This window comes from Sturnus vulgaris, chromosome 2, assembly GCF_052056855.1.
Source record: "Sturnus vulgaris isolate bStuVul1 chromosome 2, bStuVul1.hap1, whole genome shotgun sequence".
NCBI lineage: Eukaryota > Metazoa > Chordata > Aves > Passeriformes > Sturnidae > Sturnus > Sturnus vulgaris.
The window spans coordinates 49,400,625-49,420,192 of NC_142244.1; the positions used below are offsets into that span (position 1 = coordinate 49,400,625).

The 19,568-nt window shown below is 37.5% G+C and overlaps 1 protein-coding gene across 1 annotated transcript in view; it reads right to left on the reverse strand.

The window, feature by feature from the left end:
- The window catches only part of MIPEP (mitochondrial intermediate peptidase), a 65,205-nt gene that overhangs the window by 40,063 nt on the left and 5,574 nt on the right, over window positions 1-19,568 (reverse strand). Inside the window, exons 4-10 of the mRNA XM_014879673.2 lie at window positions 19,035-19,121; window positions 18,004-18,067; window positions 16,149-16,331; window positions 13,446-13,602; window positions 13,013-13,061; window positions 12,332-12,392; window positions 11,631-11,683 (exon numbers count right to left, since the gene is read on the reverse strand). Of these exons, the coding sequence (XP_014735159.1) occupies window positions 11,631-11,683; window positions 12,332-12,392; window positions 13,013-13,061; window positions 13,446-13,602; window positions 16,149-16,331; window positions 18,004-18,067; window positions 19,035-19,121 (654 nt within the window). The remainder of the gene's footprint in view (window positions 1-11,630; window positions 11,684-12,331; window positions 12,393-13,012; window positions 13,062-13,445; window positions 13,603-16,148; window positions 16,332-18,003; window positions 18,068-19,034; window positions 19,122-19,568) is intronic.

Here is a 19,568-nt window from a genome sequence, read left to right on the forward strand (position 1 = left end):
CCTGTGCTATTTCCTCCCTGCCCAGTCAGAGAGACAAGCGTACAAGGGATTTCAAGAAAGAACCCATATGATACAGCACTACAAACACACACTTCAGTAAATCAAAATTTAACACTACCAACAGCTCACATTCATAACAAAACATCCGATTTTCACAGCTGCAGGAAATTAAAACTCCAAATAGTGAGTTCAGCTGCAGGATAAGACAACATGAAAATAATAAGAAATTAAAGAACAGCACCCTTGAAAACATTTCATGAAATTGGATAACTTTTACACAAGAAGTCAGAAAAATCAAAAGATGTGTAGAGACTGCTCAAAATTTTCTAACGAGCAGAATTTTTTTGATGGACCAGCTAACCCTGGAAACCATTTCCAAGTACTTGTCTTGAAAGACAAGAAAGTCACCAGGAGCAGTCAGCATAGATTCAAAGCAACCAAAGGCAAGTCATGCTTAAATAACCTGATAACCTTATATGACGAAATAACTGGCAGAAAAGGGGAGAGCAGTGCACGTCACCTCCTTGGACTTCAGTGAGCCCTTTGACACTGTCTCCCATAAGATCTTCACAGAGAAGCTGTCAAGGTATGGGCTGGATGAGCAGACAAAAAACTGAATGGCAGGGTCCAGAGGGAGGAGATCAGTGCCACAATGGCTGCCTGGAGGCCAAGGACCAGCAGTGTATCCAGGGATCAACACTGGGTCCAGTCCTGTCCAGTCGTTGGCAGATAACCCCAAACTGTCATCCAAACAGGGAGGAGTGGCTCATATGTCAGAGGGTCTTGCTTACATCCACTGGGATCTTTACAGGCTTACAGGATAAATGGGCAGACAGGAACTTCAAGACATTCAAGAAGTCCCTTGAACAACCCCTGGCACCAGTATGTGCTGGGGGACACCCAGACACAGCAAGAAGAGCATTTTGCAGACAGAGGCCTGGGAGTCCTGGTGGACATCAAGTTAAACATGAGCCAGAGAGGGATCCTTGCCACAAAGAAGGTGAATGGCATCCTGGGTACATTAGGAAGAGCATGGCCAGCAGGCTGAGGGAGGTGATCTTTCTGCTCTACTCAGCACTGTGTCCAGTGCTCAGCTCATCAGGAAAAAAGAGACATGGCCACACTGTTCAGCCTGGGAAAGAGAAGGCTCAGAGGGATCTTAATAAGGAGTATAAATTCCTGAAGGGAGGGTACAAGGAGGACAGAGTCAAGCTCTTCTCAGTGCTGCCCAGTGACAGGTCCAGAGGCAAGGGGCACAGAATGGAACATGAGATGTTGCATCTTAAGATTAGGAAAGTGCAAGTAGTGGCACAGGTTACCCCTAGAGGCTACAAAGTCTTGCAACTTGAATACACTGAAAAGCTGCCTGGGCATGATCCTGGACACTTAGCTCTAGGGGACCTTGCTTTAGCAGGGGGCTGGACCAGATGGCCTCCAGAGAAAATTCCCAACCTCAACTATTTTGTGAAGATGTCATATGGAACCTAGGACCAAGAGCACACAGCTGCAGCATGAGATAGAGCCCAGATTTATCAGAGGAAGACAATGTTTCATACTAATTGCAAAGGATTACCACATTCAGTTGAAATACTGGATTAATGTGTTTGCTGGAGGGGTGGAAAAAAACAACCTCTGAAACTAAGTTTAATTTCATTTCAGTCAAAAACACAGATAGGTACCAGCAGGAGAGAGCAATGATATTTCTTCATGGATAGAAGAGCTGACACTAATATATTGCAGGGAAAAGATCAATGCCTACTTCTCATTCTCAGCATTGCTTGAAAATGCAGTGTCCCCGTGACCCTACCCCAGGATGACAAGGATGGGAAGAAGGCTTTCTGATAAATACTTTTTAGCATACTGTCACTGTCCAAAGTGGGGAGATGGGGTGGGGACGTGGCAGGAAGTCAGTCTGTAATAGTTTTGTCCTTTGAAAAAAGTATGATACTTATCCACCCCCCAGAAAAACAGCAGTAACAGCCTAATGCCTTAAGGCAGACTCCCCAGAGGAACTAGCCCCCTACTCTGGCTAATGTTTGAAGATGTCACAATCTTGACATTTTGAGTAGATTGAGGTCCTGACTAAACAACCACTTTAATAGAATTGACACAAAGTTAAGGTCAGTCCCTTCTGGTAGAACATTGCCAGGATCAAACCTCTCCCACATTTAATGAAAGATGTGTGTTAATGTTCTTCTTGCCAACGGAAAATTGAAAAGTTCTGAAAAGCAACATTTTTTTATAAACAATGCCAAAACAAAAATGCTTCTACTTCTGATCTCAATTGTCTATTTCTGCCTTGCCTATTACACCAGTGTGCAAAAAAAATCAAAGCTGAAAAATCCTCAAATACCACCTAGGATCTTATGCCACAGACTCAATATGTCACTAACTTTTGGACACACCTGACAGCAGTCAGCAGAGGTTATTATACCTTGAGTTAGCTGACATCCATTTTTTGCTAGCCAGTGCAATGTCCTAGGAGTTATAGAGAAAGGGGTCAAAACCCATAGTATAGTGCAATTATCACAATCAGATGACAATAACCAATAATGCTCCAAAATGAGTACTGGGTATTGAAAAAAAAAAAAAAAAAGCTACTCCTCCAAAAAGTGTGTAATGCATCTTCAAACATCTTTGGTCTAAATACCAGTCTATATCCACTAAGCAGTAATCATTCCAGACACCAAAACACAGATTCAATTCCCAAGTTTTGAATTTGGTCCTACCTCATACACAAATTGTATTTTCACAAATTAAGTACAACCAACTATAAGTGAAGAAAACCTAACCCCAAACTTGCACTGATTCCAGGAAAACTTTCTGTTTGGGCTTACTTAGGGATAGCAATTAGCCAAAACCTCAGCTATCTGAAACTGATGTTCTATAACCAAAACTTCAGCTCCTGGAATTATTATTGATAGATGATCCTGCTTTTCAGTGGCAAAAGCAAGCATATGAGTGACTCTTTTCTTAGCCCCCACCGTCAAAATTTAATGCCACTCATTGGAAAATAAAAGATATAACACTAGGTAAGATTAGAGGACAATGGGTAAAAGAGAATAAATGAAAAGATTTGAACCTTCCCCAAAAATAAAAATACTAAATGAACAGAACAAGAAATGCTGCAATCTCTCCTAGATCTCTAAAACTTAAATCTGGCATATGGGTGTGGGTAGGAAAGTATTTGGAAGAGTTTACAAAGTAGATATTCCCTTGTTGAAGATTCTTGGTTGATTTCAGACACTCAAATGGTAGCAGTCATTAGCAACTTCATTGTTTCCAGATGACAAGAAAAAAAGCATCTGTTAGCCAGCAAATGATTACCCAATCTCAGTTACTGACAGTTACTGACAGTTAGTGGAACTACAAGAACACATTTCCCAGGCACAGTTTTTTGGCATTCAGATTCATACCAATCTAAAAACATGGTAGCTCAGCTTTTTGGCAGCAATGGGGACTGTGATTGTGACAGCAATCCAAACTTCTCTTCCCTCAGTCTTTTCAACGAAAATTCTCATGCTATTAAAGGGTCTCAGGTTATATCTTCAAAACAGACTCTGACCCGGGCCAGATTTTCTAAAAGACCACATAAAACTTTAAGAAGACTTCTCTCAATACCCTCCTTTAGCATTTTAAATCGCCCAGTAACAAAGATAGAACTTGTCTGTGTAGGATGCAGAGCCTTTTTGAGGGCTGATCCAAGACTGTAAAATTAATTTCTCCTGAAGCTAAAGGGAAAACTCAAAGTTCCCCATCTTCCATCCCAGGTGTATGGTGCTTCTTTGATCCCCTTGTTTCAAACATAAAACCAAGTGTATCTGTAAATGCAGACTAAAGCCTCCCAACAAAACCCTATGAAAACCAAAGCATTCTTGCCTTGGCAAGGGGTTGGACAAGATTATCTCCAGAGGTCTCTTTCAACCCTAACAATTTTGTGATTCTGGGATTCTACTGCACATTACTTTTCAATCAACAAAATGAAAGGACATTTCAGTCAATGAATTAGCTGATACTGACTGACTCTACATAAAAAGGAGCAGACTTCCCAAAGTGCTTTAGCTTAGCCTGCCCTTGAAATGCTCATTAGTCAGAGCAAAGCTATCTTCATAATCTATATGTTAATAAATGTTGATAACCCTACTGTGCATATAATTATTTTTATTATACTACATGTTAAAGCAACAACCATTCTAAGAATCACTTTATGCACAATTTTCAAGCTGTTATCAATTGTGAGCTTGAATAGTTGTACAGCTTTGAGCCTTCTATTTAAAAGAAATAGTAAAAATTTGAAATAAAACTGCAAGAAGCAGCTACTTTATTATGAGCACACTCTTTGGCAAGCTGCCTCCACATTTATTCAGACAAGTTACGATTTTATCTCCAACAGGAAGTGCACTCAAGTATTTTTGGGAAAAGAAATCAGAAAGGAAATTATCATGACCCCCACTGAACTACAGTAACAGGCACTCTGCTACCAGTAAAATTTCTGTTAAGAGTTACTGCTACTAGGAAGAAAGGTTAATGTTTGGGAGACAGGCAGCATTTAGTGACAATAACTACTGCAAAGAAGAGCTGGAAGACAGGTTTTCTCGTATGCTGTAATTTGCAGCCCCAGAAGAGCAAACAGACTCTTCAGCGGGGAGGATGATACACATGGCAGAGTAACATCACCAGCAAAACATTGTACTGCTGTCTCCAAAGCTGGCAAACACATGGAAACATATTTATGGCATTTCCTAAGGAAGAAAAAAGTTTCAGGGCAGCTAAGCAAGCCAGGGCAAGAATCAAACACCCTGTCTGGATACTCTTTTGCCTAAAATATGAGTTCTGAGTCTTGGGATTCTATGTCACCAGAGAAGAGCAGACACAAATATTACATTTTCAAGCTTAATAAGGTACCAATTAGAGGCAGCTAGCACAAGTCTAGAGCTAAGGTATGAGCTCTTGCTTCTATCTGAAATTTAGGCTTCCCTGACTGGAATATTGTACAGTTTAATCCCAAAAGGATGAAGAGCACAGTATTTTCTATGCAGGCAAAAGAGATGGATCTCAGATGGTGTTAACTTTGCAGAGAACTATACACTCCAGTCAAAGATATTTCTTACCATGTAAAATTTCTTCTAGTGCATCTCAGGTTAAAAAAAATGCAGCTATGGGTTCAATTTTGATATTTGCAATTTGTACTGCTCCAAAATGATTTTCCCAACTACCCCTGAACTTGAGCACAAAAATTTTCTTAAGCCATTACGTGAAACTTAAAGGATCTGAATGTAATTCTGGAAGAACAGGAAAAGGAAATATCAAAACTTCTATCCGTTACAGGCATACACACACCCATCAGAAAACACAACGATTAATCTAAAAGAAGACTTCCTGAAATCAAGGATTTTGTACATGCCTAGATATTCATATTTTTACAAGGTTGCTTTTAGTTTTTATGTAGGAAATATAACATTTATGTAAATAAAAAGTGGACACCAACACACACTCACCCTGCACAAATCAGCAGCAGCATCAACAAATATATACATGAACTCCTCTGCAGTGGAAAAGAACATTTTCCTCTGTGCCAAACTTTCAGTTAAGCTGCTTTGACTTAAAAAAGATAAAAATCAAGACTCAAAGAGGTCCCTTTTATTATAATAATGAATTATTTGTTTCTCCTCTAGAACTGCATAACTCTCATGCTTACATATCAAAAACCGTAAAAGACTGAGACACATAAACTTGAACATAATAGGTTTGCTCTGTATTAATTTTGCAAATTCCAGAAACTTAGTTCACTCTGAACATCTGATTTCAAATGCCAAAACATTTGTATTTATAATAAAGCCCAGAAAAGAATGAAAATTTTCTCATATACTCTAAGTCAGGATTTGAGATCAGTAACTCTATGAAGAGAAATCTCAGTACCCTCTTAACAAAAGTAGACATATCAAAGAAAGCTGTAGTTCTTTAATGTAAATTCCTGCTTTTTATTAAAGGATAAACTGCATTTAAGAAATCCAGACACTTTACTTTCACAGTTTGCAGCACAGCAGTATTTTTAAGAGAAGCAAAGTAGCCAAACCAATTAAAAAAACTATTATAAAAAAAGTTAACTGACACAATGAGGTTTGGTTATTCTTCAAGAACAGCAGGCTTCAAACAAAAAGGCTGTGCCCCTGTGAGAAACAAAGATGTAGTATGTGATTATAAATAATTATTTCTAAGCTTGTATGACTTCACTGAGTCTAAATAAAATGCAGACTCAAAATCACTTCAATTTAAGCTGTATGTATGAAACAAGGCTAAGATTGTTTTGTGCAACATGACTTTCATCTATTCCATTAAGAATGCTTTTTATAAAATTGAACATTAGAGATATTTGAATTAGGATCACTGCTCTTCAGAACACAAGCATTCAGACTCTTAATAATTGCAAATTAGCTGCCAGGCAAAAATTCTTATCAGTGGCTATTAAATGTAGTCCCTGATATATCCTGACATCTTTGGGGATTTTTGTGAGAAAAATTATTATCCTTTTGACATCCACAAAAATATAGAAGACGAAGTTAACTATCTCTAATAAAACAGATCCTGTCAAAACTTTCAAATAAACTTGAAAAGATCTTGTTAGTGAAGATAAAAGTGAGATGAACCCCTCAGGTTAACTTGAAGAGATCAAGACAAGGAAAACCCCTTCCAATTTTCATTACATGCCAGACTATGAAACTTAATTCTTTACCTAAAGGGAGACTCTTAATCATGATTTATAGAAGACTCTGAATTTCTTAAAAATAATAACAACAACAATAATAATAATAGAAAGCCTTTGTACTCTCATCAACTATAAAGTAGCACCTGTATTTCACATTCCTTTTTACTTTCAGTTAATTGTACTTCCCAGAATATTTTGGAGGAGGTCAAGGGGTAATTTGGAATATTGGTATCAACACTGCACACAACTTTTAGATTTGACTTAATTTTCAAATCAACAATTTGTTTGTTCTTCCACAATGTTTTGAATAAAGAAATAATTATTAAAAGTGGAATTCTGCTTCACAGCAATGCTTTTCACTAACTTTCAGATTTTCCTCCAAAAAAAGCTTAATCTACCAGCTCTACTGACTGGTGAGTTAAAGTGGACTTTCTATACCTACATTAGTTGATTTTAACAGAAGGCATGCCTTGCCTTTCTTATAAATAGTTTGTTAAAGAAAGTTCTCCTCTCTGAGCACTTTGGTTGAAAGACTTCCTAGTTACATTTTGCATTACTTTTACACTTCAGCTTTCAAACTGAATAGAGCGACAGTTTTCTCACATGTTCTGCAAAGGGTCTGGGCTATTCTTCCACATGGCAATCCCTAGAGAGAACAGTCTTTCATAAAACTAAAAATAATTTTTAAAAAAGCATCCATGAACAAGTTTTTTTACTACTAATTTGCAAACCTCAATATTAGTTGCAGCTTTTAGGAACTTGTGAAACATCCAGCCACATTTTCATATCTTGGTACTGAACCTACTCCTCTGAAAAAACCCAGAAGTGGCGTCCACTCTCCCCTGAAGCCAGCAATCTATGTACAGTCCCAACAAGAAAGGAGCTGATTTATTCCTAATTTCTGCAAAGATGGCACCCCAAGATCCAAAATGCCTGCATGGTGGCTTCATTTTCCTACTCATCAGGAAACTAACTTATTTTTGCATTAATCTGTCATCCTCAAGGCTGGTCTCACTTCCTTCTGCAGCCTCAAAGAAAGGGACTAGCACAGGGTCAGTATTCTGCAAGCACATCACAGCTTCAAGTTGAATAAAATCTAGGACATTTTGACAGAAGTCCTAACAGTGAATTATAGCCAGTAAAGTCAATCCAGCCTGGCAAGAACCGTAGGTTAAGGAAACAAGAGTCAATACCAAATACACAAAGCTCGCTGCTGAAGGTACTCAAGAACAGCTCTGCACCACTGTCAGAAGTAAGCATTGCCAAACCTACGTTCAAGGCAAATAAATGACCTCAAAAAGTCTCTCACAGCATTTTGGGGTGATTTTCTGTTGTGCTTTTTTCTCTGACCCAGAAGAAGTCAGCAGGACTACCACATCTTTGCAAGACCAGGGCCTTGAGAATTACAGCTGCATTTACTGAGAAGTAATGCAATTTAATTAACACTTGGGTACTTGTCTGCACTAAAATGCAACATTATTATTTTTATAATATACATATTAGACATCTTCTTACTTGTTAGATGCTGAAGCATGTTCTAGCATTCACTGGTTTATTACCCTTAGCCTGCCAAAATTCTTGAGGTTCTCCTAATTACTCAATCTTCTTTTAAGATACGACTACCATGAATTTCAGACTTTTGTCTCCTGCTTCTCTTAAAAGTACACTTATACTGACATGTATTTTCCCTGCCTCTAAAACTATAGCTACAAAATATTACACTGTCTTAAGTGTAGACTTAAAGCCAGAGAGGCTACTTAACATAGTCTGGGAAAAAAAAAAAAAAGGTTAAATATCCTGTTCCCATCAATGGGAGGCTTACACTTTTGAAGTAGGATCAAGTTTCCAGGGAAAGGGCTTGGTGAAAGCTGACAGAAACAAAATTGTTGTGGTCGGGTTTAGACAGCACAACCGCAGCTCTGTGGCTTTAGTCTGGAGCGCCTCCTGCTGTTCAAGACACAGAACAGCAGCAACATCGGTAACGCCGTGCAAAGCCGCGACAAAAACCAACCCCATGTGACAGCACACAGCATCAAAACTCTACTGTCCAAACGCACGAGGGCATCCTGCATCCTTCAGAAGAAAACATCTACCTCTTAAAACTAGTTATTAGAAATCTAGTGAAGGATTTGCTTCCTTAATCCTGTTACAGTAAAGGCTAAATGTCTATTTAGAAGATAAAATATATAAATACATTTAAAATACACGACATGGCTACAAATATAAAATAGACACATTAAAAATATGTCATGAGTTTCAGTGTCATTTGAGATGTAGCTGGTCAAAATCTGAAGGACTAAAGAGGAGTGGTTGAATATGCCAAACTAAGAAACAGTAAACATTTTCCAGCAGACACACTGTCCCCATTTAGTACTACTTGCACCCCCTAGTGCTGAGTTACTTAAACAAGAACTAAATCCCTGTAGTATCTTTCTTTATACCTACATTTGTAAAGATAATCTGCATCTTATGTACCTGACAATATCTAGGAAACTATGGGTGTGTACTTCAGCTGGAGCCACGGTGACAGCAGCAGTCCAAAAGGAATACCCAAAAGCATATATTTGCTTCCCTTTCAACAAAAATGTTTTACTAAGCAGAAAAAAAACCCCACTAATACAAAAATCCACCATGCAAACTACTACTGAGTCCCAAAACATGAGAGACAAATACATAAGCCATGCTCTGTGCACAGCACTACTACAAATACAACCATGATATTTCTGTTAGAGACTTAAAGCTAAAAGTAAATTTCTTCCAAAAGAAAGAAGTCCTTGGAGAACAAAAAAATATAATAGACTAAACAAAGAACAGGAGAAATGCATGACAGTTAAGTGCATCTTCTTTGAAAACATATTTTGTAATTCCAAGATGAAAAAATGCAAAATAAGATAGAAGTAAAAAAATAATTTGAGTTCATAAATAAAAAGAAAAACAATATTAAAAAAAAAAATTCAATCATTTTCCCATGGGAAAAGAACCTAACCAATCAAGGAAAACAACATCACTTTTCCTTAGATGAATAATTTAATACTACAAGATAATTGTCTCAGTTAGAAAGAGAATAACAACAAATAGCCAAAAGTCAAACTCCAGGAAAACATGAAGGTTTCTGTGACAGATCCAGCTCTCATCTTCCAGTTACAAAAGTGCTGACCTGAACATACCACAGCACCCACAGAGCATTCAAGAAGGGATGTGGTCAAAAAAGGTAAGCACAAATACAAGATAAAGGATAGGAGAATCCCACTTGGGTAACAGGGCATTTAGGGCACAGATATGACAAGGTATATTCCCATCCTCTAGTTGTTGTATAGAATACTCTGACTCCTGTTGAGTTTCACTCATAAAGCACAGACCTTGACACTATGCAAGTGAGAAGTGAGTTTTAGTTTTCAGAGCTGATTATCCAGTACCCTGTTAAACACCCACAACATGAGCAGTATAAATGTAAAGCCCTGTTCAGCCAGTCAAATTAAACACTTTTTCCAAAGACAGACAACTATCCAGAAAACAGGACTGTGAAAGATCTACACTCTTGTGTTAAAGCAAAGCAGCTCTGCACACAATGGAAAGGAAAAGTACTTTTTTCCCCTGTCTTGTAGATGCTTGTATACCTGCCAGAAACAAATAGTCCTGCCTAAACTGGAGGAAAAAAATTGGGCCTCAACTCTGCATGGTAATTAGGGAAGCCCTACATAGACTCAGGAGACTCTGATACAACTTCCAGACTTGGTGCCTGAATACAAAAAAATAGTCAAGATACACTGCCAATGTCTAGGTCTGTTTCACCTGCAGCTCTCCCTTCACAAAGCCACCATGCAATTCTTAAAGTAACTTAATTGGGTCTCTTACAAAGCCCCCCAAGGAGAAGAAATATTTTTCTTTCAAATGCCAGAAAGAGCGAATAACCTACTTGTGATCGTCAGCAACTCAATTATGAGATGGTTAGCTTCCTGTGGAGATTTAAGAAAGACAGTAAAACCAGTAAGGCTAAGGACAATCAGCAACAGAAAACATTCCTACACGAGAAGTAACAACCACAGTGCCTTCTACACCTAATGCTCTAAATTGGTGCTTATGGCACACACCAATTCTGAAAACAACCAGGCCAGCTGCTGGCAATTCTTTCATGGCATGTCTATACTACTACAGCTTTCTGATCCAGACTAAACTACTATTTTAATCAGATACATCCAGTCTATTTGTTTAAAAAACAAAAAAACTGTAAATCTGCAGTGAAGAAAGACTTTTTCTAAACCCCCTTGTGAGAGCAGCACAATTTTCAATTATCTTTTCCAACAGAAACCTAAAAGGTTTCACTGCTGCTGATCTAATAAAGGCAACATGCAGCGTTTACATCTTTCAGAGCTGACATCTCATTATGTGCAGAGGCCCCATGCACTATTTAAGTCTGTGTAAAGGATTTATTTCACAGCTTTTGCAAGAGAGATAAGAATGAATTCTATCCATAAGCAGTAAAGATTTACTGAAGAAGTTGCTATTTAAGTCTGCAGAAGAGAGTGAAGTTGCACATTCAGTAAGAAGCACAATGAAGTTAAAATATGACGAGGAGTTGAATTGTATTCAGTGTTCAAAATGTATTTTTAAACAGTACTACAGCCCAGCTAAGAACTAAAAGCAAAACAAGAAATCTTCTATCTGTTCTGAAACTGCCTCATCCTCTTTTATCTTCAAGGAGGGCAATATATCCCTGCAAAACAACACAGGAGCCAAAAACTTCTACAAGCATTCCAGCAGTAACTAAAAAATGTTATAAACAATGCTCCCACCAGATAATATTTCTTTTTTTCATATTGAAGTACATCTTCAAAGAAAGAAATCCTGTTTATATTGAGGACTTTCTTTGTTTTTATTGCAAGGACACTCATTTACATTACAATCAGGAACATAAGGAGCTTACCTCTCAGCACGAAGAACTCCACTGTAGTAGGGGTGATCCCACGGCATCAGCATCTGAAAAAGAATTCCAGCCTATAATTACAATAATGGACAACAAGTGAACCCAAAGTAAAAGTTCTGTTTCATTTGAGTATTTCTGCAGTTTCAGAATTTTAACTCACAGAATTTTAAAACATCATGGGAAACAAATAGGGCTCAAATCAAAAATAGCATCATGTATCATAACCTGAAAACTTTTTAAACATTTCTTGAAGATTGGTCTTCTTATTCAACTATATGATAGGACATCATATTTATTTCAATAAATAAACTCAGTTCAAATAAAAAGACAAATCTAGATATGTACAGCATTAAGATACATTCATTGGTAGTATACAAACTGGACTCGAATCTAACCTAAAGTACAGCCTTTATTTTTCAAATGGGTCAATTAATTCAAAGCAAAGTGATACTCCCTTTCACTACTTTATGTTTTGGTTATCTCAGTATCACTTTGTATAAACCAACAGCTCTCTCATACTCAGTATCGGGTTTTAATACAGCAGCTTAGTGGTCAGAAAGCATTTGAAGCCAGAAGAGAGAATGTTTCTAATTCTACTACATCTTGTACACTAAAGTAGAAGTAATTGTAGAACATGATTACCTTATACTGTATTTTTAAAAGAAAAAAATCAGACAATCACAAATGGAGATGTAACTTACTGAATTGTGGGGGTTGAGCTTTGTTTTCATCTTTGTCATCATTTCAAAGTCTTTTTGAGTTCTGAAAATATTTTTATGACAAAAATGTTAACAAAAGGTTTCTGAGCAGTGAAATACAGTACATTATAATATTCCATCCTAATAAAATGTCCATCAGAGATTTACAGTACTATTTAAAATTACTATACAAAATGGTAGGCCCACATACAACAATAGAAAAACCTTTTCACGCTGCTGCTGCCACTCAGGTACTGTCAAATTCAGTCCCTCTTCCTGTGATTGTACAGATCCAAAGCATTTTGATTCTTACAATATACCCCATTTATACCCAGTGATGAAACTGCTTTGTGCTGCGTGGAGCTCAGGGTGGCAAGAGGGACAAACAGGGAAATTTGTTTATAGATATAAATTATATGGAGTTGTGCATATGAGAAGAAGACCAGGAGAGGTTTTCTACACTTCAACTTGATCTTCTAGTTTGCTGTTAACTGCATTTCTTGCATTCAGTCCTGGGTGTTCTCCGATCACAGACACAGAATTTATTCTGTCTTCTCTCAAAATTCTGGGGAAGTCTTGGGTTTTGTTTCTTCAGAGCACATAATAAGCAGCACTGACTAACTTATTAGTGCACAAGTTCCTCTATTCTTGAAATAAAGAGTATGGTTAGTGAAAAAGATATACCTTTTAGACAACTGCTCAGAAAGCTTCTCCAGAAATTGTCTTACTGTTTCTAGAAGGAAGGAAAAATTATTAAAGATGTTAAATTTACATGAAAATATTCTAAACAAAAATTCCTTTAGATTTTTTTAACAAACTACTCTATTGACATTATTTCAAGAGGATTTAGTACTACATTTACTTTGTTACGTGCTGAGAAAATGACACCCTCATAATCTAAGGTGTGAGCATCAATTCTGAACTAAAACACCAGATTCTCCTCAGCAGTACTGTTATTTACAGCAAGCACTGAGTATGGCATACAGCAAAATGTGACTGTAATGAAACATTTCACTGGAGGAAGTATGTGTAAGCTTAGCTAAAGAAACTAACAACCTTTGACCTCATCCATTACACATTTGACTTCTTAGCATGTCCTTCCATACATGCCTTATACCTGGATTTTTGGCCATTGTTCCCTGAAGAGCCCTGTGGGCAAAGGTGTCGTAGCCAACCAACTGTGCCAGGCTGTTTCTGCTCGCAAGCAATTCCTCCAATCGAGCCAACTGCTGAGAGTTTGAGTGGAGAAAAATCTTGTAAGCAGCTTCTCGCACCTAATACAAGAAAAAAAAAGTCGTATTGCTACAGAGTAATTTTTAACAGAAACAAGGATGCAACTGAAGAGCTGGCATAACAGCCGTATTTCACTGATACTGCTGGAAAAAGGCCTAAAGCCTTTTAACAATAGTAATTACAACTGCCTGACAATTACAGCTCTCTTACCCATTAAAAGTGGAATGAGGAAATGCAATGAGGCAACCTAATAGACCAAGACTGCCAAAAAGGGTCCTGTTCTCTACTCCTGTCAACAGTCTCTCATCACCTCCCTCTTTCTGCCAACATCTGGGCTTTTCAGACCACTCTGTGGGCTGTCTTAACTCATTAAAACTTCTGAAAATAAACCCAAATTGTTCTCTGCATATCAGTTAAGTTTGCTCACGGAAGAATCCAACAAGAAATGGGGTAAGTGGAGAGAAAAGAGAAGCCGAGTAAAGCCTTATTTCTTTCGTAGTAGAAAATTGTTAGATGTCTGCCCATCACAAACTTTCTCATTTTCTCATATTTTTTAGTTAGTTTGGGTCTTATCATAACTCTGAAAGAAAAATTACCTGGAGACTCATAAAATTTCATAAAATGCTTTTATGTTTCACAAACCAATCACAAATTTTATTTTCTATATATGGAATAAGCTCAAGAAATCCAGCAACAGCTTATACTTGCCTTCATCTGAACTAAGCTTCTCTCTACACAGTAAAAGTGAAGAAAACCCTGGAGTGTTTTAATATGCTCCTGATCCTAGAATTGTATCTAAAAGTCTAGGGAGCCACTGCCACATTTCAATAAGTCTAAATTAATTTTAAATTTATAACTCTAAATTAATTAGTTTTTAGAAAAACAACATTAACAATAACTAAAGTAAGATTGTTTTTCAGGATAAGTCAGATTGGATGGGACATCATGAGGTCTCTAATCCAACCTCCTGCACAAAGCAGAGACAGCTATAAGCTAAGATCAAGTCACACAAAGCTCTTTCCAGTCTGGTGTCCTGAAACTCTGCACATATGGGAGACACAGCATGACCTCACTATTTCACTGTTCAGAAAAAACTCCAACTGCCATTTCTCATCTCAACATTTGACATTTGCTCTCCTGTCATGCACCACCCTGAAAAGCCTGGCTCTATTTTCTCCATGTCATCTTTGTAGGAACTCTCAGGGTGCTGTCAGTGTCTCCCCAAACCACTTCTGCTACAGGGTGAATGAGCCCAAATCCCTCTGTCTCTCCACACAGCGCAAGCACTCCAGTTACTGCCCATCTTGGCAGGCTCTGAAGACACTACTGAAGAGTGGGGCAATGATCCAGTCCAGTCCAGATGCTGTTGGCTCTTTTGCTGCCAGGGTCACTGCTGGCTCATGCTCAGCTTGCTGCCCATCAACACTGTGGGCCTTTGCCACAGACTCAGTCAGGCACTCCCTATAGCCTGTCCTATTACCAGGAATTCTCCATTTCCAGGTGTATGATTTTGCTCTTGTCCTTTTTGAATTACGTAAGACTGCCACTGAGCCATTATGTCAGCTTTTGGGCCACTCTGAGTGTCAGCCTTGACCTTCATGTATATTGATTGTTCCTCCCTATTTGCTCTCTCCTGCAAATCTGGTAGGCAAACCCTCTGTCACTTCCTTTACATAACTGATAAAGGTGTTAAACAGGGGACCCAGAACAGACTTCACAAGAAATTTTCCATTACCAGTCTTCCTGTAGGGTGCATTTCAACCAGTACTCTGAGTCTGATCATTAGTTTTTTTACCTATCTGGTTGTCCACCAATCCAGACTGTAATCTCCTGCCTTGGACTAAAGTCACTGATGAACATTGAGGCAAAAGAAATTGATGAGCATCTCAGCCTTACTTGTCTGCTGCCACTGTCACCCACCTTACTGAGCACTAAGCCCATGATTTCCTTGCTCAGGCTTTTAGTACCAATGCAGCAGTAATTGCTCTCGTTGCTTTTGATGTCCCTTCCAAGTCACAACTGAAGTTGAGCTTTGACCTTCCCAACATCATCCCTACACACAGCCAATGTTTCTATATTCCTCTCCTGGATCTTGTACCTGCTTCCACTCCATGTATGCTATCTTTTGGAGATGAAGCTTTATTAAGTAAGAATTGTCTGCGTTTCAAGCCTAGTTCCTGATACATCTGCTTGCTTTCTAAGGATCAGGATGCACTAATAGTGAGTATCTCAATAATCTCACATGCTTGGAGAATGCTGCCTTTAGAGAGCTACTTGCTTTCTTGAACTCCTTTACCCTTCAGAATTTGCATTTCAAGGGATCCGACCTCTGAATAAACTGAAGTGTGCTTGCTTAAAATCCAGACTCTGCCCCTCTTCTTCCTCCAGCCATTCAGGATCTGCACAGCCATTATTTCATACCTGCTGCTATCAAGTATGCCATTGATTATTACATTCTACAAAAGTTTTTTCTTGTTAGTAATAACAGCATAATCACAAACCGCATGCATTTGCCTCACTAACAAGTCAAATAACTGATATGCACTTCTGGTACAAAGAATGCCAAAGTAAAGTTAAGAACACAAACCAGATCATCAGGACAATCAGCATGTAGACCAGCAACTCGTAAGTAATTGCCTTCAGCTGTAAAATTATATCGAATATGCTCTGGCAAAACATGCTTGTCAATCTTGTTGGGAATGTGAGTTCCTATCAGAAATTCATTACATAAATCCAATATTCTGACGTTGAGGTCGACTGCCTTTTTACGCTGAAAAAAAAAATAAAGCACAAAATAATATCTTCAGACACAGTACAAGCAGAACTCAAAGTTTCTAAACCTTAGAGGACCCTTTCAAAAATGAAGCAGAAAATACAGCACTTAGGATTATACCTACGGAATCAACAAAGTCATAATGCAGGGCAAGTCTACAAGATCAGATGCTCATAAAGCATTGAAATTTCAAAGAAAATACCCATGTTTCTGCAGTAAGAAAATGTACAGTAGTGTTCAAGTAGAATTTACATTAGCTTTGCTAGCTTGTAACTGATTGCTATGTAAAATATTGAATAAAAAGCATGTAGCATCTTTGAGAGAGATATCCTAAAGCAGATATAGAATTAAAGTTCTCTTTTTCCTGTTTGTATTGTGGTGTTTTCTGGAGACTGTATACGATTTACAGTACTTCAATCCTTCTGTTAGGAGTTTGTGATTTAGAATCTTACCATCATCACAGTATTTCACATACTTAATCATGCAAGATGTGCTTCAGTGAACTTGCTCACATTAGTAGAGTATGGGCTCAATTGTCTGTGAGTTCACAGCTCAAAAAAACAAAGGTGAGGATACAGATATAAAATAACTTGCAAAGTCCAAAGAATGACATAATGCAATCTCTGTCCTCCCATTCCCACCCTTTGTCTTGAAAATATATCTTTCAGTTTTATTTTAAAAAGCAGAAATTCTTTGTAGCAGAAGTAAACTTCAACTTACAACAGGGAAGGGTTTCCAAAGTCTTAAACGAGAATTGAAAAGAAATACTGAGCAGCAAGCAAGAAAAGTGGGATAAGCAGGGGAAGAACATGAAAATATGCAAAATAAGTTAAATTATAACTGAAAGGAGATGAAGCACCATACAACCAATAGTCAAATTAGACATAAACCCCACAGCTGAAGTTTCAGGGTTGTTCTTTGGACAAAGTAATTGTAAAAATTATGTTCTACAACCATTTTTTAGGTCACAAAACACCATCAAACAGAATAACTCTATAGCATCAATCTGGTAGAAGAGCTTTTGTACAGATGTTTTTGGAGGGGATGACTCAAATAAACATGGAATTAACTTTATACATGACATGAACTATGAACAGATAGAGAGCATCCATACCACGTAGCATGGTGTAAGCTGCTAGGCTTGGAAAATCCATCACTAAATACTGCAAAAGGATGTAAAAGCTCCAAGACAGGTAATCAGACCATGCCCAGATATTCAATTTTGAAAAAGATTTACAACTTCTGGTTATGTGAGCACCCCAGGAATGCCTGGACAAACACCTGATCCTTTCTAACACACCCCACTTCATTAACCTGTCATGAAGGTGCACGGAGTGCTGCTTTTCCCTCTCTGTAAATATGTTTTTCTGACAGCTGAGTAGCTATATTTAAATATCTGATGCAGACACCCAAGAAAGAAAATAAGATCACAGGACTTGCTTATAACTCCTCAGAACAGAAAGGAACAATGAGGACCAAACTAGGGAGAACAACCATCTAAAACCAACCATTAGAAGTGATTTAAAATAGACAAAATTCATCACTTCTAAGGCAACAAATTTCCACAAAGGACAAACCGACCCAGAATCACGTGATTTCATGTCCCACATGTTTCATTATCTGGTCTTTCGTAGACAAATTCTGTTCATACATTGTAGCCAGAAATTACCTTTTCTTCATCCAAATGAATGCCACTGATCTCAAAATCAAACATAAAAAGTTCTGCCACTCGCCTAAAAATACAGTAAATCCCTGTTAAAACAGCCTCATTTGATAGTAAGCATAATTTCTTAACAGATTTTGCCTTTAGTAGTTATTCACGTTTCATGTCTTTCACAGAGAATAATGCCACAGTTACATGAATGTTTTTGTTAGGGACAAAGACTTCCTATGTTTTAAATCCTTAACAATTTACTCATGAGAAACAATTTGTCCCTTGTTTTTAGTTCAGTCATCTGCTTTGAAAATATCCTTTAAAATAAATCCAGTACCTTAATCTAGATGTTCAACCAATTTGTGCAAATTACCACTCTAATTTCCTTTCATACTTCATTTATCCTAACATCAGAAAAATACCTTTCCAAATCTAACATCCTTGATCATGGTGAAAGAAGGAAGAAGGAAATAACCTGTACATTAAGCTTGTCTAACCATGTCAGTGAATAAATAATTCCAAACTATAACTGCATAAAGAGATAATAAAACCTATTACAGCAATCATAGAATAAGCTTTTAATAAATATCCTGCTAATCCGATTTTGAAAAATATAAATCGACTTCTATAGAGGAAAATCAAGTTATATAGTCTGTTCCCTAATTTTATTCCTAAAAACATTGATATGTACACCACAGTACAGTATATAATTTTAATCAAAAGAATATTATTGAAGAAAATCTTAAGTTTCCATTTTTTTGTGCTTGCAAGATCTCAGTTATTCAGCATAAATATATCTTGTGCTCTACAGTCACAGACATTCTCCAAGATTACACAACTACAAACTTCCTAATTCCAGTGCAGGTAATTTGGTAGTGACTAATAAATAATAATGGAGATGTGGATTGTTTTTCCAAAAGCTGCATTTACTAATGTAAGAAAACACAAAATATAGGTGCAATAACAAACAATATATACCATCTAAGAATCTAAATTTACAAGATTCTATTTATAATCTACAAAGATCTATAAGCATTAATAAGTACCTGGTTTCTGGATCTAATGAATTCATTACAGTTTCATCAGCTAGCAGACGTCTCAGACTCTGACACAGTTCAACATCTGTATTTAATCTGAAAAGATACAGAGTATAGGAAACACACATTAGCAACAGGCTTATATTTCAGTTTCTTGGTATTACCCATTCAAAGGCAGAAGATAATCATGGTGAGAGAATAAAGGGGGGAGAACAGTTTTCTAATCCTTATTTTGAAAGGACTCTATTAAAGGAAAACCTGTGCTCAAGTTTGCCATTAGATAAATGTGCTGCTGACTGCCACTGGGATAGACTAAGAGCTTACTATCCCCAGAACATTTCCACACAACAAGCAGATAACTGTCCCCAGGCAGATAACACTGTGTCCATCGGATTTGCTAGCATGTTATTCCAGCACTCCCAGGTGGGATACGGTGGTAACAAAACACATGCACACAATAGTTTATGAGCCTCTCAAGATAATATGTGAATAATTTCTTCTTTCTACAAATTTATTATCTGAAGTGGTATTCCGATATTAAAG